Source organism: Bos indicus x Bos taurus, chromosome 8 (genome assembly GCF_003369695.1).
Source record: "Bos indicus x Bos taurus breed Angus x Brahman F1 hybrid chromosome 8, Bos_hybrid_MaternalHap_v2.0, whole genome shotgun sequence".
NCBI classification, from domain to species: Eukaryota; Metazoa; Chordata; class Mammalia; order Artiodactyla; family Bovidae; genus Bos; species Bos indicus x Bos taurus.
Genome location: NC_040083.1, coordinates 62,586,632 through 62,612,540, shown reverse-complemented (window position 1 = coordinate 62,612,540; position 25,909 = coordinate 62,586,632). Strand labels below are relative to the sequence as shown.

General features: G+C 38.0%; 2 protein-coding genes across 5 annotated transcripts in view; one reads left to right on the top strand and one right to left on the bottom strand.

Annotated features, from left to right (window-relative positions):
• The window catches only part of XPA (XPA, DNA damage recognition and repair factor), a 28,469-nt gene extending 9,816 nt beyond the window's left edge, over positions 1–18,653 (top strand). The window contains exons 3-7 of one of the 2 annotated variants that reach the window (XR_003512297.1): positions 1,405–1,510; positions 5,249–5,414; positions 7,219–7,336; positions 10,343–10,583; positions 17,400–18,653. Coding sequence is in view for 1 of the 2 variants with exons in the window: in XM_027549724.1 (XP_027405525.1) it covers positions 1,405–1,510; positions 5,249–5,414; positions 7,219–7,336; positions 17,400–17,548 (539 nt within the window). In the remaining variant the exon portion in view is untranslated. The remainder of the gene's footprint in view (positions 1–1,404; positions 1,511–5,248; positions 5,415–7,218; positions 7,337–10,342; positions 10,584–17,399) is intronic. The other variant, XM_027549724.1, reaches the window with a different exon arrangement.
• A 654-nt stretch (positions 18,654–19,307) lies between these two features.
• Positions 19,308–25,909, bottom strand: part of NCBP1 (nuclear cap binding protein subunit 1) — a 38,603-nt gene continuing 32,001 nt past the window's right edge. For 2 of the 3 annotated variants that reach the window (XM_027549715.1, XM_027549714.1), the window contains 4 exons: positions 25,109–25,223; positions 23,731–23,859; positions 22,819–22,932; positions 20,600–21,148 (listed from right to left, as the gene is read on the bottom strand). In XM_027549715.1, coding sequence (XP_027405516.1) covers positions 21,035–21,148; positions 22,819–22,932; positions 23,731–23,859; positions 25,109–25,223 — 472 coding nt within the window. In that variant the 3' untranslated portion in view covers positions 20,600–21,034. Of the gene's footprint in view, positions 21,149–22,818; positions 22,933–23,730; positions 23,860–25,108; positions 25,224–25,909 lie in introns of all 3 variants that reach the window. The other variant, XM_027549712.1, reaches the window with a different exon arrangement.

Genomic DNA, 25,909 nt, shown 5'->3' with positions numbered 1-25,909 from the left:
GAAGGAGGGAAAATATTTGCAAATCATACATCTGATAACTTGGATTTTGTTAGGGTTTGGAGATTAGTGAGATTAAGAAGTGCTAGAATATTAATTGACCTTCTTGTATTGGAAGTAGGTAAGGAGAGGCAGTGATAGGAATATGTTGAATGAATTATGAACAAATGACAACTCCATTTTTCTTCCCACTGGGGTTAGTGGTAGTTCTCAGAGTTGGGGCTTGGCAGTGGCAGTCATCCTAAAGACTTATTAGTAAAACTTTCATATTTGCTGATAAAAAGAAAACAGTTCTATAGGATAAAGATCCTTAGCTAGGTATTTGAAATCTTTTAAAAAAATTCTGCTTTACTTTACCTGGAGTAGTTTCTGTAGTGGGTGTTGAGGTTGTATAGCTAAGTACAATCTCTACCCTTTAGAGATTTTCAATCTAGTAGTGGAGACAGATGAAGAGGAAGCCATTTACCCTGTTGGTAGGAGGTGGAATGGAGTTTCCCACTTGAAAGTGAATTCTGTATTGTCTCTCTTTTACTCTTGTTTTGCTCTTTACTGTTCTTTTCTGTGTTGTATGTTATGTCCCTTATGTGTAAGCAGCTCCCCCATCTTGCTTCCGCCTTGGGACTAATCTCTGTACTCTCAGCAGTACTGTGGTGGGCTGCATAATGGCCCCCAGCAATGTCCACATTCTAATCACCCTGGAATCTGTGAATTTACTACCTTACAGAGTGAAAGGCACTTTGCAGATAAAATTAAGGTTAAAGACCTTGAGGTGAGGAGCTTATTCTGGGTTATCCAGCTGTAATCACAAGCATCCTTAAAAGTAGGAGAGAGGCAGGAGAGAGTCTGGGGTGGTGTGATTATGGAAGAAGTCATAGTGATATAAGAAGCTACAGTTGCTGGCTTTGAAGATGGAGGAAGGGAGCCGTGAGTCAAGGAATGCAGGTGGCCTCTAACTGGAAATGGCAGGGTGGTAGATTGTCCCTCCAAAACCTCCAGAAAGGAGTGCAACTCTGCCAACAACTTGCCTCTAGCCCACTGAGACCTGTGTCAAATGTATAAACTACAGACTGGGATAAAATAAGTTTGTGTTATTTTAGCCACTAAATTTGTAGTAATTTGTTATAGCAGCAATACAGAAGTATTAATAATACAAGTACTTTACATGTGGTTTGTGTTCAACAATACTGAATGAGTTGATAATTTTTTCCTTTATATTATTTCCTTTCTCATTTCTTTTTTCCTTCAAAATTTTTTTTAATAAATGGGAGATTACTTAAAGTTTTATGTTGTCTTATGTAAATATTTGTATCAGTCATAAAATACATTTGTAAGCTAATACAAATAAAGGGAAATGTATTCTAATTACACAAAAAAAGGAAACTTAAGAATGAATTTTCCATTCTTTAGGACCTGTTATGGAATTTGATTATGTTATATGTGAAGAATGTGGTAAAGAGTTCATGGATTCTTACCTTATGAACCACTTTGATTTGGCAACTTGTGATAATTGCAGGTACTTATTTTTATTTCAGAGCATGTTCTAAATTACTAAAGTTTAACATTTGCATGTAGGTTTAGGGCAAAATAATGATTTGCTCCATTTGGATTCAGCATTTTCATAATAATTTTGTTTTTCGTTTTGGAAGTTTCCTAAAATTTCTGTGTTTTTCATTTTGCCAAAAAAATACAGGAAGCCTATGCTTAGCAGTCATGCCATATCAATAGGAAGGATGGCCCTGGGTCTGCCGTGGATACGTCCTTTTGCTTTTTTCTTTAACCATCTCCTAGTAGCAGGTTCCTAATCCTTCTCTTACCCCACCCCTAAGGATCCATTTGTTTTTTTCTTTCTTTGACCACCGTGTAACCACCTTGGTCAGAGGACTGGCACCTTCATTGAGAGGAGGAAAGTATAACCACTCTCCTGGTACGTAGAACACCTCTTTCCGTTCATTTTCTGTTCTTCTGAATTGGCAGGGAAGAGAATAGATGAGGAAAAATCAGATTCCTCTGTCATTCCCTTTTTTCTCCTAGCCTTTATTTCTTTTTTTATATCACCACAGATTATCCCTCACTACTCTACATGGTTCTGTCCCTACTGCTTACCTCCACAAGTCCTGCGTTGGTGTCTTTCACACCTGAAGATCCCACCTTGGATTCTCACTCAGCCTCTTATCTGCTCCCTGTGCCCACTTATATGTTCTGCCCCAGATCAGCTGCTCACATGCCTGGTGGACCTGCCCTTTCAGAGTCCCTGCTGCAGACATTGAGAGCTGGCACCATTGACTTGTTGCCAAGTAGAATCCTTAGAAGATAGAATGAGAGCTATTTCTGATCTCATGATCAGTGATGGGAAATGTTCTGGTATCCCTTGGAATTATGAATCATAAACTCTGTTCCCAGTGTTTATGCATAACAATGTCATCGATGCATACAGTGGTTAAGGTCCACAGTATTATCTCTTTAAAGTAGATAGCATTCAGGAACTAGGAAGAAAGTGAAATGAAGTCACTCAGTCCTGTCCAACTCTTTGTGACCCCATGGACTGCAGCCCACCAGGCTCCTCCGTCCATGGGATTCTCCAGGCAAGAGTACTGGAGTGGGTTGCCGTTTCCTTCTCCAGGGGATCTTCCCAACCCAGGGATCGAACTCGGGTCTCCTGCATTCCAGGCAGACGCTTTAACCTCTGAGCCACCAGGGAGTTACCACATATAACCTTTTTCCATGAGAAAGTGGAAGCCAGTGATTATCAACTGAAAGTTATGTAGTAGTCTGCTGGAGCAGGAAACGGCAACCCACTCCAGTATTCTTGCCTGGAAAATTCCACGGACAGAGGAGCTTGGTGTGTTCCATGGGGTTGCAAAGGGTTGGATATGACTGAGTGACTGAGCACAGCACATGTAGTAGTCTGGAAAAATATTTGAAAAGGTTAAACATAATTAGGGATATAGCCATCCATTCTGTTTTTTTCCAACATCTTTGACAATTATAGAATTCATACAATGATAGTTTTCCTTCCTTTGGTTTATACTTCCAAACTGTTTGGTCATCTTAAAGTTATTCTTGATTATTAACTGTCCTCCCCCTCCCCTCTCCTGTCCTATACCTGCCTCTTCAGGATTCACTGTTGCAGTAAAGGGCAGCTTCACTCATTGGTTGTTTCTGTATTCCATGTTTAATTCCAGATCTATTTGTTTCTGTATTTAAGGTCTTAAACCATATCCTGAATCTGTTCATTTCTCATTCTCTGTACAGTTATGCCTTAGACTGGTCCCCTACCAGCTCTTACCTGGATCACCGCAGTGGTAGTCTTCTAACTGGCCTCTTCTCCCACTTTTGCACCATTAGTCTCTTCTCCTATAGCCTTTTACTCAAGGCTTTTTAACAGTTTCTAATTCATTCAGATTCAACAGTACATGAATCGTGAACTTGCAGATGTTCAAGCTGGATTTAGAAAAAGCAGAGGAATCTGTATGCAGGTCAAGAAGCAAGTTAGAACTAGACATGGAACAACAGACTGGTTCCAAATCGGGAAAGGAGTATGGCAAGGCTGTATATTGTGATCTTGCTTATTTAACTTATATGCAGAGTACATCATGCGAAATGCTGGGCTGGATGAAGCACAAGCTGGAATCAGGATTGCTGGGAGAAATATCAATAACCTCAGATATGCAGATGACACCACCCTTATGGCAGAAAGTGAAGAACTAAAGAGCCTCTTGATGAAAGTGAAAGAGGAGAGTGAGAAAGTTGGCTTAAAACTCAACATTCAGAAAGCTAAGAGCATGGCATCTGGTCCCATCATTTCATGGCAAACAGATGGGGAATCAATGGAAACAGTGACAGACTTTATTTTGGGGGGCTCCAAAATCACTGCAGATGGTGACTGCAGCCATGAAATCAAAAGACGCTTGCTCCTTGGAAGAAAAGCTATGACCAACCTAGACAGCATATTAAAAAGCAGAGAGATTACTTTGCCAGCAAAGGTCCATCTAGTCAAAGCTATGGTTTTTCCAGTGGTCATGTATGGCTATGAGAGTTGGACTATAAAGAAAGCTGAGCATTGAAGAATTGATGCTTTTGAACTGTGGTGTTGGAGAAGACTCTTGAGAGTCCCTTGGACTCAAGGAGATCCAACCAGTCCATCCTAAAGGAGATCAGTCCTGGATATTCATTGGAAGGCCTGATGCTGAAGCTGAAATTCCAATACTTTGGTCCCCTGATGCGAAGAGCTGACTCATTTGAAAAGACCCTGATGCTGGGAAATATTGAAGGCAGAAGGAGAAGGGGATGATAGGGGATGAGATGGTTGGATGGCGTCACTGACTCGATGGACATGAGTTTGAGCAAGCTCTGGGAGTTGGTGATGGACAGGGAAGCCTGGCGTGCTGCAGTCCATGGGTCACAAAGAGTCAGACATGACTGAGTGACTGAACTGAACTGCACTGAATCCATTCAGAATAAAATTGTCTTCACCATCGCTCACGAGACCCTTGCCTATCTCTGACTTTATCTCCCATCACTCCTCACCATCACTGAACTTCAAGCATTCTGATCACACTAGCCCTCTTGCTGTGAACTCTATTTGCAAAACATACTCCTATCCTAGAGCTTTTGCATTTACTCTTCTCTCTGCTAGAAATATTTTTTCTCTAGCTATTCGGAATGTTCTCTGACTTCTTAAAGGCCCTGCTCAAATGTTCCCTCACCAATGGCCTTCTCTGATTACCCAGTCTCTGGAAATTTCTATTCCTTTACCGTGCTTTGTGTTATAGTACTTTTATCTGTCGTCATGTTTGCTTATTGATTGTCTTTTCCTAAATAGAATGTAAGTTTCATGAAAACAAGGTTTTTTATTTCCTTTATTCTGAGTGCCTTAAACAGTACCCAGCATATAGATGGAGAACAAATGAATGTGAAGAGCTGTGTAATTGTCTGTGTCCCCATTTTCCCTGGGCTTTCAGAAAGAGCCAACTGGAAACTCATCTGTGCTTGGTGCAGTTGGACCTTGTGTCCTTGTGGAAAAGAGAAACTTAAGTAAAAAGAAATTCTTAAAAGGTTAAATAACATGGATCTGTTGCTGACACAGCTTCTCAGAATTAATATTTTCCTGTTGGAATTCTTATGCTGCTAATTTGACCATGAGAGTTTTAGGAAAAAGCATTTATATGTTTCTTTTGGCATGTATGCCCCTAGGTTTTGGGGCTACTTGAAAATTTATTTACTTTATGTAATGGATTTAATCTGTTTTCAGAGATGCTGATGATAAACACAAGCTTATAACTAAAACAGAAGCAAAACAAGAATACCTTCTGAAAGATTGTGATTTAGAAAAAAGAGAACCAGCGCTTAAATTTATTGTGAAGAAGAATCCTCATCATTCACAGTGGGGTGATATGAAACTCTACTTAAGATTGCAGGTCTCTAATAAGTTATATTCAGTCATTTAAAATCTTGGTTTAGGTGATGTTTTAACAACGAACTAGCTATTATTAGTTTAGTTTTTACTTACCGACTTAAAAAGATCCTGTTGTTTTATTGTTTTGCGTGAGTCATAGTCATACATAATGACATTAAATAACATGTTTACTTATTATGTTTTTTGATGTAGCACTTTGGAGCAAATATATTACTTTTGGGTCATGTTAGAAGTACAGTTTGGAAACTACAGAAAGCTTGAAGTAGAGATGTCAGCCCGTGTTTCCCTTGCCCACCCACCCCTCAAATAAAATCATAAAAAAAAAATTCAGGAATTTCCCAAATGCCTAGAATCTAACTCCAGTTTTCTTCATCTATCTCAGAATGGCACAGATACCATAATCCTCTTTTTCATGCCGTTATGTGAAAAATACCGGGAGGCATTGCTTTAGAGCATGGTTTGATTGGAATATACTAGAACATCCTGTGTGTTCTAATAACGAAGCCACGTGTAAAACCAAATGTATACTGAATTTTCACTAAGTATTAGACACTGTTGATTAAAAGATTCACTGTTATGTACCACTGAAAATGAAAAAAAAATACTGGTATTTAGACAAACCCAGTGGAGAAGGAAATGGCAACCCACCCCAGTGTTCTTGCCTGGAGAATCCCAGGGACGGGGGAGCCTGGTGGGCTGTCATCTCTGGGGTCGCACAGAGTCGGACACGACTGAAGTGACTTAGCAGCAGTCCCTCTCTTATCACTTGGTGCTTTTATTTTACTGAACTAATGTCATTAGACTTACTGTAGTTTTTTTTTTTCCCCTTTTGCTATAAGTCATGCTTGTGTGTACTTAAAAAGGAAAATGCAGCTACCACAGATTTATTAAGGTATTCCTAAACTTCCTTACATTCAGAGTCCAATTCTTCTGAACCACTTTTTGACTCAGTTGTTAAAATACCATTAAGTACATTAGTGATGCAGCATTTTCAGGGATGTTAAATTGTGGAAAATGTGATATTAGAATTTATGAAATAACAGTATATATCACTTTGTGTTAAGAAATTTCAGTTTGGCTTTATTGATGGACATTTTGGTCCCCTTAACATATTGAGAGAGATACCTTGAGCAAGTTCTCAGTGTGTATATTATTTCCCTAAATGTAAATAAATGTTTGCAAGGAGTATTTCTATGTATATACTCTTTATAATATTTAATATATTATGTATTATAGATATATAAAATTCAAAGGTTTTAAACTAGAATAAAGACTTTTTAGATCATTCAGCTACAAAAGTTTAAAAAAATTCATATTTTGAAGATCAAAAATTAGTTGAATGGATGTAAACTGTTATTGATTCAGAAGTAGAGTAGCATTGATTGATTTCCTATGATGGGAGATTTTTAGAGATGACCTCATATTTAGATCTGCTATGGCTAATTGGTTAGCAATTGTTTTTTTTGGTGATCCTGCCAAAATTCATCAAATTTTTGATTCATGTGAATACAAAAAAGCAATTGCACTCAGAGGGCAGCTTTATTTATATATACACAGGCATCCCTGGTTCTATTGTGCTTCACAAATACGTAATCTGATTCATCATTTATTTACTGAGGGTTTGATAAGTTTAGATATAGATATTATTAGAGTTTTTTTCTTATCAGTATTTAAGATCTTTTAAATTTCAAATAAATATTTATAAAGTTTCACTTGATTATTCTTTGAGACCTATGGATTTAATAATTATAACTATTTTACAGCAATGAATCACAACTAATTTAAATATGGATTCTGTATTTCAGATTGTGAAGAGGTCTCTTGAAGTTTGGGGTAGTCAGGAAGCATTAGAAGAAGCGAAAGAAGTTCGACAGAAAAATCGAGAAAAAATGAAACAGAAGAAGTTTGATAAAAAAGTAAAAGGTAAGTGGCTGCATTTACATCATGAAGGACTGTGCTCTACTGCTTTGCAAAAAGCCTTTAGCTAAGTTCTTCCAGTTTAAAGATATAATTGAATTTTATTTTTTTCCCCATAAATTTAAGAACAAAAGGCTTAAAGTTTGGGTAGGTTGGTGTTTGAGAGTCTTAAGTCCAAATTTCACAATACTGCGATTCTAAAAAAGCATGTAAGCCCTCATCTTAAAGTGAATCATAGTTTTGTATAGGAATGGTAGTAGGGTCAGGGATGTGCCTCTGGTTAAAGATTTGGCATTAGTTCAGTCTTGAATATGACCCGCAGGGTTATCCAAAGTGAGATTTCTACCAGGAAACCTCTCTAATTGCTTAACGTGAAGGAGCAATGTCTTTAAGTCTTAGTCATCTAACTTCACAACTAGAAGGTGCCTTCTAATGTCAGATAGTCTGTCTAATCATTTTTATTTTTATATGAAAAAAAGTTCTGGAAAGGTAGAGTGACTTGTTACATAGTTTCTGGAAAGTTGGGACTGGAGCCAAGATGTCATGACTGAGAGTCTGCATTCATTCCTCTGACCATACATCTGTCTATCTGTGTTACTCTCCATTCCTTTGTCCATCTGCCTCTGTATTTATTTGTCCATCCATCCATGCATATGTGCAGAAGTCTGTCTATCCATCTGTCCGCCAGTGTATCCAACAGTTACTATGTCCCAAGCACTGTGCTGATACAAATGCTGAAATCACAGGTTATCAGAGGAGAAAAACTGGTAAAGTCGTCATCATGTGGTAAATACTGTGACAGTGATGAGCATAAGCTGTTAGAGGAGCGCAAAGAGCACTTGTTGCTGTGGCACAGAAGCCCCAAAGAGAGTCTTAAGTAAGTAGGCATAAATGTTCTTCAGTAACCAGAGTCCCACTCTGGTGTCTAGTTTATATAGATAGCATGTATTCTGTGTATATACAGGGTTATACATATACTAAATCGATCCATTTAAAATGAGTATTTTAGCCATCATAAGTAATTTTGCTTATTTTTTAGGATTTAGAAGAGGTTTTGGAGGGTGAATGAAGATAGCTGAGATGTCTTAAAAACAAAAGAGCCAAAAAAAAATTGAATGTCAGCCTACTTTGTTTCTTCTTATTGTGAGGGACTGCTTTCCACCTTTTCAGTATAAGAGTAATTCATGTGCAGTACAGAGAAGTTAGAAAACTACAAAGAACTTATAGCCCATAATTATACTACCCAGAGACAGTCATCAGTAACAGTTTAATGTCTGTTTTTCCAGTTCTTTTTTATGCATAGGCCCTTACATTTTTTTTTTATAAAAATGGAAGCACCATTGGACATTTATGAAATTCATAAAGTTTATCGATCCTTTATCTCTGTATCTCAGTTTCTTCAACTATAAAAATGACGATAATACCACCCACCATATAAAAGTTTTTGTAAGGAATCAATGAGACATTATATGTAAGTTGCTTAGACAAGAACTAGGGCAGAGTGATATCCCGTAGGTAATATTACTGTGCGATATTATACCTGTTATAAGAACGTGGCAGCTCTGCATGTGCTGCTTTAGAAGAGCACTCTTTAGAGAAAAGTTTCATTTTTTCCCCCATAGATACGATATAATGGAGGCAGGTAAAAAATTCACTTATATATCCTTGGACTTGTTCATATATTTATCAGTTATTACTTTATTCTTTGATTATGGGATGGGAAGAAGAGTTAGGTGTGTTTCAGGTTTCCAATTTGACATTCTTAATTTTGATTACAAATGAAAATTTTGATATATAAATTGATTGACTTAACAGTGAAGAATAAAAATCAAAGTTGAATTTAAAAGAAGTTAAGACATAATCTCATGATAAATACATCTTTATATAAATTATAGTTACTTAACATACTTCCTAAATCAGAGAGTAAGCACATTTTTCTTTCTTTGTAGAGAGCTTTCCTATAGCATACTGTGCCATGTAAGAGGATTTCATTGAAGGATCATCCCCACATTGGCCACTGCTGTACCACCATCTTCCAAAATACCTGTGGGGCCAATTGAGAGGATTTGGAAAGGCTTCTTTTGAATTTGGTCCTTTTCTTTAATCTCTTCCATGTTTTACCCCAAGCCTTCCTCTCTTCCAGCATCAGGGAATCCCTTGATGGGAGGGGTAAGGTAACAGAAGGTACCTTAAGGGGTGTGAAAGAGGAGGGCATATTTATAGACTAATGATATATCAGCCTAAGGCTTTTGTTAACTCCAGCTCCTTGAATCTTTTCAGCTCTTCCCTTTCAGCTGCCTCTTTAAACCACTTCCCCATGGTCTTTTGGCATAGACAATAATATACAGATAAAGGAATTAGGAACTTGTACCTTCAGAGTAAAATACTTTTTGAAAAGGGTCTGTCTGTAATTTTACTTAGATACTGTTTCTGTAGTTTGGTCAAGATGTCCACTAAAGGCGGCTGAATTCTGATAATTTGACAACAAAAGGCATCTGTTTAATTTCTTTATTTTTTTAATAAAACAGTTCTATTAAGATATTCACACCTACTAAATACCATGATTAGAACATTTCTTTCAAGATTTACACAATTAGCCTAGATAATTTTTTTTAAAAGTATAAACTCAAATATAATTGGCTATATTTCTCACTATGTTAAATTTCTGCTATTAACCACCAGATGAAGTACTATGCATTTTCCTCATCCTTGAAGAGTTTGGATTTTCCCTGAAGTTTTTCCTGGAGCTCTTAAGACTGGTTTCTTTAGTTTATTCCTTGTTTGGATGAAGCATGTTTTTTGAGGAAATTTTTCCAAGTGGTTACTAGAGGGGTATATTTTCCAAGACCCTGTTAACAAATCTAAGAATGTTTTTCTGTTTCTCTTGCATTTGAAAACCTGAGTTCCCTCTGAGTTGTATAAGCATTGTTCCATTGTCTTCTGGTGTTTAATGTGCAGAGGTCAATGCCGTGCCTTCTTTAATTATGGCTTCTTCTTGTTGATTTGCTTTAGAAGTTGGTGGATATGTTCCTGTCCTCCTGACTAGGCCACAGAGGGCTGAGAGTGGAGTAGACACTGTAGAGATTAGACACAAGGAGCTTACTATGCAGTTTGCTCAGAAGGCTCAGGACAGAGAGGAATAAAAGCAAGTCTAAAAGTTTTCTTAGTTGAAAGAATTGGAACCTGGTTCCTCTTGATCTTCTGATTTTGATCCACAAAGAAGCTGACACAAAGTTTACTTCTTTATAGAAAGGTAAGAGATTACATTTACCTGCTTTAGAATATGGTCTTCTACTTTAGCAATTTGAGAAAGAATTGATCTTAACTAGAGAAGAAAATTATAGATGGTATATAAGGGGGGTGTGTGTGTGTGTGTGTGTCTGTATAAATTTAGATAAAGTGAAAGAGAATTTTCTCGTTGGCAAATTCAAATTGTTCAAATTCGCATTGACTCTCTTAGATCTGAGAAGGCAGAAGTAGAAATGATGGCATTACTGGTGCTTAGTTTAACTAGATTTTTATAAAGGCAATGTGTGTTGGCCTTGATATTGGATGGAAACTTTGGTGCAAATACACAGAACATTCTGGGTTTGGATGGCTCCTTTCCACAGATAAGGTGGCTGTAAAGTTTTTCTTTAAAGTTATACTCAGCTTTCTCTTAATACTGGTAGAGGTTCAGTTCAGTTCAGTTCAGTCGCTCAGTCGTGTCCGACTCTTTGCAATCCCATGAATTGCAGCACGCCAGGCTTCCCTGTCTATCACCAACTCCCGGAGTTCACTCAGACTCAGGTCCATTGAGTCTTCTTAAAAAAAAAAAAAAAAAAAAAGGATTAATTTTCATTGTTTGTTAGTGTGCACTTTTTTTCCCCAAAAGAAGTGGGTAAGAAAATCCCATGTGGGGCTCCTTCTCAGTTTGTGAAAAATACCTGGTGGCTCAGACGGTAAAGCGTCTGCCTGCAATGCGGGAGACCAGGGTTCGATCCCTGGGTCGGGAAGATCCCCCGGAGGAGGAAATGGCATCCCACTCCAGTACTTTTGCCTGGAAAATCTCATGGACAGAGGAGCCTGGTGGGCTCCAGTCCATGGGGTCGCAAAGAGTCGGACACGACTGAGCGACTTCACTTCCACTTTTTTCACTTTCTCACTTTCTCAGTTTGTGAACATTTTACGTTCTGGGCCTGTGGTTATATTTATGGATATTTTGGGGCTTCTCGGAAGAGTTTGAAAGACAGAGTTTCCTATCCTTGGTTTCTGGAGGACAAAGATCAAAGCTTCTTAAGTTTTGTTATTTCTTGGCGATTTTTCCCCCTCTAGTTACTGGTGGGCACCCTGTGTCAAAACTTCCTGCCCTCCCATCAGGTATTTAGCTGTACGTGGTCTCCCTCCACTAATTATTTTATTGTAAGTCTACCTCCTAAGCAGCTCTGGGCTTCTTTGAATACAGGCTGCCTCTTTTGCAAAATTAAGATATTAAGCTGGATGAAATACAAATTTTAGAGTGGTATAAAATATATTTTTCACTGAAACAAGCATTTAGGGGAAAATGCCTTTGGGTAAAAAATAGAAGCGGTCTCTGAAGCTAATCAGTAGTAGCAAGACTGATGGTTACCATGAACATTTTTGTAACCTTCCAAGAGAAGTAGTCCACAGTTTGCTGTGTTGTGAAATTCTAGGCCAGCAGGACCAGGAGGTGGCAACATGGCAAACTGCTGTTCTGTTCGCCAGTCTCAGGCTTTCAGGCCTGCTTGGCACATCCCTTTCCACCCCCAGGGTTTCCCTAGCTCTCCTGAGGCCTAGCAGACCTTTTCTCACTCTTCTGAAGTCTCTGACCTTACTACCCTCTTTTCAATCTCAGCAGTAGTAGTTGACCTCTACTTTCCAAAGTTTTAAGTTGCTTAAATGAAGTAATGTGAAAAGCTATTACTAATCTGTAATCAAACAAATGTTTTATTTCACCAGATGTTGACATTTTTCCACTTGCTTTTTTCTCTTTCGTTCACACACATATTTTGCTGAACCATTTAAGAGTTATTTGGAGACATTGTGATTCTTAATACTTCAGCATTTATCTACTATAAATGAGGACATTTTTCTACTGACTAGAAAATACCACACTCAAACTGTACATTAATACAACACTGTTACCCAGTATATAATCTACATTGTCTTTCCCCAAGTGTTCCAATGTCCTTTATAGCTTTTCAGTTGTTGGATCCAGGGGCCTGTCAAGGATGATGCATATCCAGAGTCTCTTTTTTTCCTCAGCCTTTTTCTTTTACAATTTTTGAAGAGTCCAGGCTACCCATTTTCCGAAATGTCCCTCCATTTTATTAGCAGCTTGTTTCCTCGTGATTATATTTGGATCAGTCACCTCAGGAGATGCGTGGTATCACTGCAGTATCTGCCAGATTTCCCCATTATAAAGGTACCCTTTCCCCTTTATAATTAATAGGAAATCTGTGGGGTGACTCTTAACACTATGTGAATTTCTCATTCCTTAAGTTTCATTCAGTGGTTTTAGCACACAGGTTGAATCTTGTCTGAGTCAGTTATTATTAGGGTAAATATAAATGGTGACTTTCTATTTCTGTTATTTCTACAGTTCTTATTTGGTTTCTTTTGGAAAGAAGAGCTTTTTTTAGTAGCAGTTGGAACCAGGATTCTTATTCTCAAGTCAGTGGTACAGTGTATCCACTCCTTGTTGTTTAGTCACTTAAGTTGTGTCTGACTGCAACATCAGGGACCGCAGCACGCCAGGCTCCTCTGTCCTCCACGATCTCCAGGAGTTTGCTCAAGTTCGTGTCCATTCAGCCAGTGATGCTATCTAACCATCTTATCCTCTGCCAGCCCCTTCTCCTTTTGCCTTCAGTCTTTCCCAGTATTAGGGTCTTTTGCAATGAGCTGGCTCTTCATGTCGGGTGGCCAAAGTATTGCAGCTTCAGCAGTAATCCTTCCAGTGAATATTCAGGGTTGATATCCTTTAGGATTGATTGATTTGATCTCTTTACCATCCAAGGGACTCTCAAGAGTCTTCTCCAGCACCACAATTTGAAAGCATCAGTTCTTTGGTGCTCAGCCTTCTTTATGGTTCACTCTCACACCTGTACACAATTACTGAAAAAACCATGGCTTTGACTATACGAACCTTTGTTGGCAAAATGATGTCGCTGCTTTTTAATATGCTGTATAGGTTTGTCTCCACCCACAGTGATTTTGGAACCCAAGAAACAAAATCTGTCATTTCTTCCACTGTTCTCCCTTCTGTTTGCCAAGAACTGATGGGACTGGATGCCATGATCTTTGTTTAACGTGTTTCAAGCCAGCTTTTTCACTCTTTCACCCTCAAGAGGCTGTTTAGTTCCTCTTCACATTCTGCAATTAGAGTGGTATCATCTGCCTATCTGAGGTTGTTATTTCTCCTGGCAATCTTGATTCCAGCTTGTGATTCATCCAGCCTGGCATTTCACATGATGTACTCTGCGTATAAATTAAACAAGCAGGGTGACAGTATATGGCCTTGTTGTACTCCTTTCCATTATTCATCTTAATGCCCAAATTTGGCCAGTGGACGTCCCTTCAATGTAGCTCCTGTCTTTTAAAAAATGTTTTTATTTGGAAATGATTTCAAACTTACATAAAATTGCAAGGATAAGAATGGTACAAGGGACACCCATATATTCTTCACCTAGATTTACCTATTATTGACACTTCATGCCATTTGCATTCTCTCTGCACATTTCTTTTTCTGAACCGTTTAAGAGTAGGTTGTGTACATTGCCAGCCTTTTTTATCCCTAAATACTACAAATGCGAATTTCCTAAGAATAGAAAGATTGTCTTATGAAAGTATAGTATCTATATTTTTACTTAGTCATCCAATTATGTCCTGTGTAGTTTAATCAGTTTAGTATAAAATCTAGGCTAGGACCAGGTATTGGCTTTAGGTACCAAGTCTTTCTAAATTTCTTTATTCTGGAGTATTTTCATAGCCTTATCGTTTATGACACTGGCATTTTTGAAGAAGTCTTTCCCCTTCCTCTATCTTTTTTACAGTAGTATTTTCCATGTGGGGTTTTTCTGATGTTTCCTGATGGTCAGATTCAGGTTATTCATTTCAGGTTGGATAGTACACAACTGATGTGACTTTTCCAGGGTATCATGTCTGGAGGCATGTGATATCCATCTGCCCTTAGTGGTGATGTATTTATTTTTTATTAGATAGGCAAAAGTCCTGTAAGACCATGTAAGTGCCTGCTTCTGTTCAACACTCCCCTTAAGTTTAGCATCCATCCATGGGTGGTTCTTGCCTGAACCTAGGATGATGGTTGCAAAAACTGTTTTCTAACTTCAGCACTCATTCCACATTTAACAAGTTGGAAGTCAGCCCTGATAGCATCCTCTCCCCTACTTATTTTTTACTGGTATGGATTCATTAATTCCTGTTCTTCTCAGTGGCTTTTGGTTAATTTCTGTCCTCAATTATTTTGGTGGTCAAATTGCCTCAGATTTGGGCCAACAGAAATATCTCCAGACTAGCTTTTGTGTCCTTTTGGCATGTCTTCATCATTCTTTGAGCACATCTTTCTAGCTCAAAATACACATATATGTATCAGTTCAGTTGAGTCACTCCGTTGTGTCTGAGTCTTTGCAGTGTCCATCGAGTCAGTTATGCCATCCAACCATCTCATCCTCTGTCATCCCCTTTTCCTCCTGCCTTCAATCTTTCCCTCCTGCCTTCAATCTTTCCCAGCATCAGGGTCTTCTCCAATGAATCAGCTCTTCACATCAGGTGGCCAATATATATACATTATATATCTATAATGTATGAGTTCACACCCAGTTCTAATCCAAAATTTAGGGTTTATTCTGGTTTTCTCCCTTTCCTTATTTGTAACTCCTTTCTCTGACAGTCAGAATCCTGATTTCCCTTATCCTTTATAATATGTGTAGTTCTTTGATTGGTGCTCCTGAATGTAACTAATTCCCCTTCATGTCTGCCTCCTCTCTAGGAGACCCTCCTTATTTGGCTTGGGCTCTGCCCACCCTACCACAGATGCTCACTTTACCTGTTACTCCTCATGGCTTTAGGTCTAGATTTTTCAGGTGGAGAAAGAAGTGGCAAAAAAGGAGACAGCAGGTTTTTATTAAATTTTTTTATTACTTCCTTTCTAGCACAAGTCTTTTCAGGACTGTCTAGTGAGTATTAAAGACAGGCTTTGTTCCTGTCGTTATAGACCTTGAGAGGTTAGTTGAAGAATGGGAAGAAAAGCCATAAAGTCAGAGTAAAACATTATGTTCAGTTGTGACAATTATGGACAGTAAGGTAGATTTTTGTTAAGTATTCTTTTAGTGTTAAGAAAACAATTTTCTTCTCTCTCAATTTCACAGAATGCTCAAATGGGGCAGAGGTTAGCTTAGTGATTGGCATGCAGTCACATTTTGAGGGATTTTCTTCATTGGGTAGTAAAGGAAAAGTGGCTGGAATACATCAGAACGAAGTTGAAAAGTAGGTATTGGAACTTGAACAGAAACATCTTCTTGTCATTATTTGAAACCATGAGGCATCTGTGCAGTTCTGGTTAGCATACTATTTTAAAAATATCCCACTTTTAAAATAAAATAAGGTTCTTCAGAATATGGGAGGATACAGGAATAAAGATTAGAGTTTAGACCATGATAAACTATCATGAAGTGTACGCACTGAAGCTTGAAAGCAGCCTGAAGTAGAGCGCTTTTCATACCGGAAGTGTATGAAAAGGCAGCGCATCTTAGTGGTGAAGAACATGGACTGAGCTGGACTGTGCCTCTGCCTGTTTGACCTTAGGCACAACTTATGTAACCTCTCTGTGCGCTAGTTTTCTCATCTGTAAAATTGGGAAGATAGTTGTACTTATTACAAAGTGTTGTGAGGATTGAATGTGTTTAAATAAAGTACTTAGAACAGTGCCTGATACACAGCCTTATTTGTTTGCTTATCCGTATGATCTAGTAAAGGCTAAACATAAAAAGATTCAAGTGGTATTTTGATACTACTTGCAGTAAAATGGATTAAAGAAAATGTGTGATTACTTGGTGTACTTTGATTTTTAAGGTTGAGATTATAGAAGGTAATGATCATACTCTCCCTTAGGTAGGGCAGCCATCAAAGACAATGCTGGATCATTGGTCAGAGTAGAAAAAATTTGCTTTTTTTATTCATTAAACCAGAAACTGAGATGTTATTAGCTTATTTTCTAATTAACACAAAGCATTTGGTAACATGCAGTGTGAACTTTAGAATGTCCTGGTTGCTTTTCAGAGCATCCAACACAATTCAATTCTTTGTGAAAATGCTGTTTTGTATGATGTAGTAGGAAAAGTTCTCAACAATTGAAATACATGACCTGGGTTCCCCTGCTATTCATTGTTCAGTTTTCCTACTTGCAAAATAAAATGAAGTAAAACAACTCTATAGTTCTTTCCAGCTCTTAGTAGCCAGTGATTCTTTTCTTTGTTGTACTTTGTAACAATTACTGTAACAATTACAATTTGTCTCCTAAAATACTGCTGTCATTCCATAAAATAAAGAATTCAGTAGATATAAGGTCAGTTGCAGAAGCAGCTTTTCTAAGATGAAACATCAGCAGAGTGGCTGGGTTCTTGGCTTTCTAGTTTTCTTGCAGTTTGACTTGCCTCTTAGAGAAGTGGCTCCTGACTATGAGGAACTTAAATCCTTATCCTCAGTTGTCCCAGCTGATTCCCCTCTCATTCTTTGGCATCCTGTTTTCCATAGTCAGCTGCTTAAACTATTCTTTGCCTGTCTTCTGAATCTAGTTTCTTGCTGTTCTTCTAATCCACATAACTCCATTTCTGAACCTCCTGTTTCAAACTAAAACCAACAGTGACTTGAAAGATTCCACAGACCAAACTAGTGAGCTAGGAAAGTAGGCTTGCCAAAACTGTATCATTAGTTTTGACTTGTTATAAAATTAAGGCATAAACCATATTCGGTTAAACACAGCTGAAAAGCAATGGATTTTTAATTCAGCTGAATAGCACCACTGAACAATTGGCTTTTATTTTTTCCTTAGAATTACGGCGAGCAGTAAGAAGCAGTGTATGGAAAAAGGAAACAGCTGCTCATCAACATGAGTATGGGGCTGAAGAAAAGCTAGAGGATGACATGTACCGGAAGACTTGTACTGTGTGTGGCCATGAACTGACATATGAGAAAATGTGATGTTAAGTGATCTGTTCTACAGTGTGGAAATTTAGATTGGTCCTGTTCAAAATTCACCAAAATGTAAAGTCTTCACAAATGAATGAAACACTTGTATAAATAATGCTCCAATAATTATGTATGTTATGGCTTAACAGCAAGTTTCAGTTAAGGTCCAGCAGGTCTGGTGGGCAATACACTGAGTGTGTGACCATTTTTTCTATAATAAGGCTGGGAGCTGAGCAATAGAATGGGTTTAAAAGTGTTAGCTTAGAGCTAAAACTGAGAAATAACGACCAAGGCAAACCCTCGATTGAGGTTAAGAGGAAGAGCTTTTAGCAGTAAAGGCAAAAGCTGGCCGAGCTGGATTCATATCCCAGGAACCAGCAGGGATGGTGGTAGACCACTGCACCCCAGACCCTGGGCCAGGTCTTCTAGACCATGTCTGTCTCTAAGTCAGGGTGCGAGGGAGCTTTGCTGGGACAAGTTTTCTGTATCCTTAGGGTTTATGATAGATCTTAATATCAGTGTCTGGATATCCCTTTTCAAATCTGGGTAAAATAGAAAAACATCTAAACTGTTTGTTGATCAAAGGTAATGATAACTTGTTAACATTTACTGAGCATGTTCCATGTGTCATGCAAACAAACACTATGCAAAGTGCCTTACAGGTATTCTCATGTAACCCTGGGAGGGAAGACCGCTTGCTTCTATGTTTATGTAGCACTTCTAAAGGAATGGTAACCTACAACCTGACATCACCCCAGACATTTGGATCAAGTTTCAATAGTCGAATATTACCCTATCTTGTCAAATGGGTTACAGGGTAGTTACCTGGTAAGAGCAATTGATCCCAAGTGCTTGATTAACGGGTGTATGCATTTTTTTTTTTTTTATAAAAACAAATTCAAGATAGATAATTTCAAGTTGTTCTTTGACAGGACTTTTTATCTTACTGCTACAAATAGGAAGTTTTTATACATTTTCATGTTTTTCTTCAGATCAGCTCTTGGAGATTATGCTTGAAGAAGGGCAAAAGTCAAAACAAGTCAAAGCCAAAGACTTGAAACTGTAATTACTAATTGTTCCTCTATAAGTATTCAATACAGAAATGTCTAATATGTTTTTCGAATGTTGATTTTTTTCATGTGCTATGCTGAATATTACAGCTCAGTAAAAACCAATTCTGAATGGGCAGCAAGACCTTCTTTGGACTAAACAAAAAGCTTCCAGCAAGTAATTAGGGGTTCAGGCTGCTGACCACTGCACTGGGAGATAAGGAACCCTTGAACCACCACATGGACATAGTTTCAGATTCCATTTACTAGCTGTGGACCTTGGGTAAGTTATTCAGTGGGCCTGTTTTTATCTGTCATATAGGCATAATAATCTAATGACTGTCATGATGATTAAATATGGCAAATCTATAGCAAATGACACGTAAGTTATTAATGAGCATGTATTATCGAGACCAGTATAGCTAAGACTTGTCTCCTTGAGGTGGGCTTCCAGTCAGTCGCTCTTTACCTTCATCAATTTAAGACAGTCCTGGTGTCCAGATATCATTGACAGCCAGATATGCTCTACTCAGGTCGCCAAGTTCTGTCCTCATCATTCATTTTCGGATATAACTGTAGATTATTAGTAAGTTATAGAAATCACTGCTAAGTACTTTTCAGGAAAAGCAAGCAAACTTTATCTTCATTTGAAGTGCTGAGTAATTCCTGTGAGATTTAGAGTCAAGGAAAACAAAAATTATGTTTACTTGGACAAAAGCATGTTAAATGGCATCAGTGTAGTTTAATATTGATTTATTGCAAGGTGCGATGTACAGTGTGACGTGCCATTCTTTTGTCTCTGGGAGCTTCATTTTTGGGGAGAGCAATTGTTGAATGTTTGTTTCTTCAGAATTCAATCTCTGGTTTGGTTTTTCCATACACCTAGTTTGCCAGACTGGATCAGAGCAGGGTCACATCAGTGAGCAGTTGTTAGAAGCAACCATTACATGTGAAGAGAGGGTCTAAGAGAAAGGAGGTGGATCAAGTAAAAGTGTAAATAGCCACACTTTGCAATACATTATGAAAGGATCACAAAGCAGCTTCAGGGTCAAAGTTACCAAAGCCTTAAATGGTTATCCTTTAGCTTCTTGAGGACAGGAGCTGTTTCTAACTCATTACATAGTTTGTGGGAAGGAGGAACAGGATAAACAAAAGAACATTAGCTAAGCGCTTGGCTTTTAGTTCCTGCCAGTAACTTGCCGTGCACCTGTAATCTTGTGATTATTTGTCTTAAATGGTATGGTGTTTTAAAATCCTAGGAATTTCCATCTACTGAGTAGACTATATTCTGTAGCCATTAAGTATATGGTAAACCAAAGAGACCCCATATATTATGCACCATAAACTTATGATGTACAAAGTTTAAAAAAAACACCTATATTGTATAAATGAACAAAGCTACTTCAGTTGTGGGATTATTGCTAAATTTTTTCAAAGGTTCAATTAAATAAAAACTAAAAATGCTAGAAATGTGGAATGTCAGATAACCCCTTGTTATTTTACAATGTACTTTTCTTATCTTAGTTAAGCCTCAACACCATATAGGAAACAGGTTTAGGAATTAGTAGTTACTTGGACCAGATTCCACAGAAATAAAATCCAAACCTACATCTAACACTAGGCATTAGTCAGTCTAGCTACTTCTAAGTCACAATTTAACACGAAATTCACTATATGAGCTGGGATAGATCTGTCTCAGATTTGAGATCACCAGATATTCTAAGATGATAATTCCAAACTTGTCTGCATATTGCAATTACCTGGGAGCCTTAAGAACTACCAGATATGTCTGTGTTTGAAAGACTGTGGTTTAATTATTAATTTAAAAATAACTTTAGAGAGCCCCAGGTGATATATGTTCAGATTTAGGAATTGCTACTCTGGTAACTTTTTAAATAGTATCTTAAAAATACTACAGTAATTAAAAGTATTTTGAAAAGAAAATTTCAGATGGAGGTATTTTACAAAGAAACCACTAAAGTAGACTGAGATGATAAATCATGAAATACCAAAGTTTAAAAAACATTTTTAGTTTTATTTCAGCCATGTTAGGTTATTACCCATGAGCTGTGAAAAGCTATGCTACTTGATAATAAATTCATCAGTTCTATATACTACTTGGTAAATAAGCTTGACCCTCTAGTGTTTCACATACCTCATATTAGTTATCTTTTGTGCCTTAAGGAGAAAAAAAAATCAGAGAAAAGTTGTATTTGTCACATATATGATACATCCTATGTATTATCACATTATTGTCATTAGGGAATATCTGCTTTTTAGGGGAAACTAAGGGTAATCAATACCATATTTCTTCACTGTCCTCCTCTCTCTGTTTCTTTCAGAAAGTGACAGGATGCTACAAGAAAGCAAGCATTCAAACAATCAAAAATAAGACAGATTATTTTGAGATCTTTTAAAAAAATCTTGAAAGGGAAAAAAAAAATGACCCTTAGGCCTGCAGGGCACAGAACTGCTGGAACACAGCCAGGATGTGAGGGTCTAATTCAGCAGTGAAGAGCAGGTTCTCCAGGGTCACCATGTACTGCTGGATTATTTGGTGATGCTGTAGACACAGAAAAGGGCGTAAATGTTTAGGTTAGGAAAATAGCACATAAGCAATCTCAGAGAAGATTCCCCTAAAGCCCACCCACATTGTGGAGTGATGCAAAAGAGCAGAGAAAAAAGTGGTTTAACTGGTAGGAATAACAACCCTGGAAAACCCGAATATTGAGAAAATGTAGGGGGAAACGAAAAAGAAAAAAATGATGGTCAATAATTTAAAAATTCAGTTCTGGTCTGTTTCTATGCAACTCATAATTCAAAGCAGTGGCAGCAGCACCTGCTACTATTCTAGATGACTTCAGCTGGTTCTTTGCCCTAATTGAAAGTGAAGTCGCTCAGTCGTGTCTGACTCTTTGTGACCCCATGGACTGTAGTCTACCAGGCTCCTCAGTCCATGGAATTTTCCAGGCAAGAGTACTGGAGTGGGTTGCCATTTCCTTCTCCAGGGGATCTTCCCAACCCAGGGATCAAACCTGGGTCTCCTGCACTGCAGGCAGATACTTTACCATCTGAGCTACTAGGGAAGCCCTTCCCCTAATTAGGACAGACTATATAGTATGACTTTTTTAAAGTTGCCCAGACAAGGAATGAACTATGAAAAAGAAATTTTGGAAATCATTTCCTTTTTTGGTTAGGGCATTAAGCAAAGAGATGTGTTAAGAAAAAAATATTTAACCTATTTATATTTCAGAATTACCCAGTGATCTGTTAAGTATTCCACAAAACAGGAAACCCAAAACTCACTGTTTTTTTTATCTTTTAAAATAGAGGTCATCTGTTTTACTGAAAATCAGTGACTTATTGAGCCTAACTGGAAAAAATTGTCAGAAAAATCAAAGTTTCTTCTACATGTACATATATAAACTTTAATATACTCAGATTCCTATAGGATCAGGCTTTACTCTAGATTTTTCAAGGAACTTTTTTCCCCCTTTAAGCCTTCTGCTTTAATCACTCTTGTCTGGGACAGATAAGGACTTGCTTGGGGTGTTGGTGTCTGAGGATACCACTCTACTTCAAATCTTTAACTTAAATCTAACAGAGGATGTGTTGCAGTCTGCTTTCTGTAAGAACCTCAGGGAACTATTAATAGCGCCTCCAGAAGCACTGTTACCATTTGAACTTTGGATTTATAGAGGTTCTTAAAATCTTATTACTCTTCCCTTAGCATTTTTCTATTTTATGTTACAGCCAGGCTCTCCAACAAAGAGAATGGCAATTAGGAGTCTGAGTGATATAGAGCCGATTTTAAGCCTAAATATTCTGATGAGCAATGGTAGGAACAAATGGACACTAACTAAAGGGCTTTACAGGTACTATATAACCTAACAAACTTTATGCTTTTTTTTAAAACGGAGGATCCCTGTGGCTGAGAATGTGCTGTGTTTAGTGGCTCAGTCATGTCCAACTCTTTGCAACCCCACCAGGCCCCTCTGTCCATGGGATTTCTCAGGCAAGAATACTGGAGTGGGTTGCTATTTCCTTCTCCAGGGATCAAACCTGGGTCTCCTGCAATGCAGGCAGATTCTTTACCGACTGAGCAACCACTGCTTAAGTCATGTCATTTTGAAGCTCTATTATTTACAGATTGCATTCTAACTGAGCTAGGAGAGAATTCCCATGGCTGAGATTAGTGATGTTTATTATTCCTAATCAAAGTTTTCCACAAACCTGTAGGAAGATCTGTTGGAGCCTCTCTATACAGTTCTTATACCATGGTGTTAACACACTGGTCCCGTCAGTTTCACAGCGTACTAAGTGCTCAGTCAGGATCATGATAAAACGCTGGAAATAGGGTACAAAGTTCCAGAGGTGTTAGTAAAAAGTCTTATACTTCAGAAACAATCACACTTTTGACCAAGAGACCTCAAAGGTATTGCTTGTTTCACCCTGTCTTTGTGGTGTGTATCCCTCTCATGATTCAGTAAATACTGAAGTGTAGAAAGGCAGACCAGTGGTAACATGAGTTGTTTAGTCTTTAGTCCCTAAGTTGTTTTTGACTTTTTGCAACCTCATGGACTGTAGCCCACCAGACTCCTTTGTCAACGGGATTCCTGGGTAAGAATACTGCAGTGGGTTGCCCTTTTCTTCTCCAGGGGATCTTCCCTTTCCAAGGGGTCAAACCCACATCTCCTGCATTGGCAGGAAGACTTCTTTACCACCGAGACACCTGGGAAGCCTGATGAGGTGAGCAGCACATCATTTTGGCAATACAAAAGTAATCTAACCGTTAATATTTAGATTACTAATGCTAGTAATTCTTCTTAGAATCTGTTTTAAGGACATAATCAGAAATGTTAACAGGAATGTATACACAAAAATCTTCAGGACGGAAAGCAATCATCTAAACGGATCTACAAGTACTTAATAATAGCATCCCCCATTTTTTTTTAAGCAAGAAGAAATATACATGCTAATAACAGAATTACCTCCAATTAGTGAACTTTTATTTCCTGTATAAATTTTTATACATTTAAGACCTTACAGATAAGCATGTATTACTTCTAATGATTAAAAACATTTTTTAAAATTAAAGAAATATACTGGTTTTTTTGAACCTATCAATGTCCCAAGTCACGATACCTGAAATATGACAAGGAAGAGATTCTTTTGTTCACTCTGAGCAGATTCCACTTTTTCCTGCAGTCTTTCTATTTGTTCTTCAAGAGCCCCATCTTTCCTGTCACTGCTTCTGTCATCATCATCACTTCGCTACAGAATGCAAAGGAACAAAAAGAAACGACCATTTAGAATTCCAGTGTATTAAAACCCCAACAAGCAGACCTGAGGATTTTACTGTGCATGATCAAATACTATCTGAAGACTTGCATTCCACAAGAAAAGAACCAAACATACAGGCAAACATCCAACATCTTGTAAGTGCTTATCTAGGCCAGGGAAATTCAATGGCACTTGTCCTGGGTAATGGCATTGGGTTTCCTATATAGCAGAATGAATTATGCCTTTTACAGGATAGTCCACTCAAGGAGGAAATGTATGTCACAGTCTTCATTCAAAATGAAAACAGCTTTGGAAAATGTACAGTTGATTCTTGTTATTCACGATGGTTGTTTTATGAAATTGCTGTGAACTCTGAACAGTGAACTGTTGCTCCTAGGAGAAATATAGGGCTAGGGTCTTGGGAACCTCTCATCACAAAACTTTTTTGTTAACATAAATCTGCACTGCCCTCACAATAGCCACACGTGACTACTGAGCACTTAAAATGTGGTTAGTGTGACTAAGGAACTGAATTTTACATTGTATTCAAATTTTATTAAAGTTACATGTGGCTAGTGGTTATTACATGGACACCACATATCTAGAGAACAGGGTGGCGTGAAGTCAAGTCTCTGGAGTAGGTACACGTATAAAATGGGGATGATGCCATTTACCTTAACAGTGTCTTAGGTTTGTGTAAGTCATTAAACTTGCTTTTACCTTTTTCTGGTAAATGTGCGTACCACTGGAAAACTGTCATGAAGAACACCAGTACTATCTGCTAAATCTCAGGATACCTCCAGCTCACTGCTTCTGCCCCACATGACTACAACACTAAACATACTAATAATACGAGGAGTATTTTATGGGTCCGGGAAAGACTGTCTCCTCTTGCCCTGCTCCCTCCCCACCCCTGTACCAGGGAAGGGGTGAACACCATCAGTCTTCTCTCTCTTTCCCTCTTGCATCACAAACTTTTATAGAAACACAAGTGTCCTCCTTCCTTCTCCTTCGGGAAGGCAATAGGATGGTAAAGTATGGAAAAAGCAAGCTTTGTGGCTTGCTAAACAGGTTCACCATGCAGGAAAACGAGAGCAGCAGACACCAGTCCTTCCCTTTCCTCCATTTCTACAAACAGCTCTGCATGATTTGGTCTCAAAAAAAAAGCTCCCATCAAGGCAGTAATATTCTCAATGATTTCTTATTTTCTTTGACCATTTACAGTCGACACAAGACTTACCCGTTTGTGTTGTCTTGCGAGTTTTTCTTTAGCCTCTTCTAGCTCTTTCTGGATCTTCAGAACGTGTTTGTTCATCTTGCGAATTGTGGAGTGCAAGATTTCCCAAACAAACAATCTTAAAGTAATAAGGCATTTGGTTACTGTATGTTAAACCATAAAGAAAATAAGACCTCTCAACTTTTGTAATCTACACATACTTAAGGTCTGATATAGCCTTCTATTCTTTAGGCAGAATAAGGTATATTTCTCCAGCAAGATAATTTTTCCTGTACTATCAATCATGCACACAATCTAGCTCTACCCATTAGATTCAGATGAGCTTCCTGAAGGCAATACTGGGTCCTTGTCATTTTTCTTACGTTCTATACTTCCATCCCCTACTAGACACACATAGAACATATGTGTACACAGTCAATGAAATGGCAAACCAGAAAAAACACCGTAGAAACAAAAATACATTTTTCTCTCTTTTGAGTGTAAACACTATGTATTGTGGTTTTTTTGAAATGGAAACCTAATCTGAGGCTCATTCACATGCTTTATACTAGCACAAACTCAGCCAATTCTCTTGGAACGTGTAAGAACCTCATTAGTTGATAATAGCTATCAACTGCTGGGCCTTTAGGAATGAGATACTTAGGTCAATTTTTCAAACTACTCAAGTACCAGGATCACCTGTAGGTGCTTTAAATGTTTATTGCATAAATATGAGTGTGTTTTAAGTAGCTTCTTAACTCCTTTTTATGTCTACAACATTATGTCTCCTAACTCCAGGATATACAGCACAGAAGAGTACTTCCT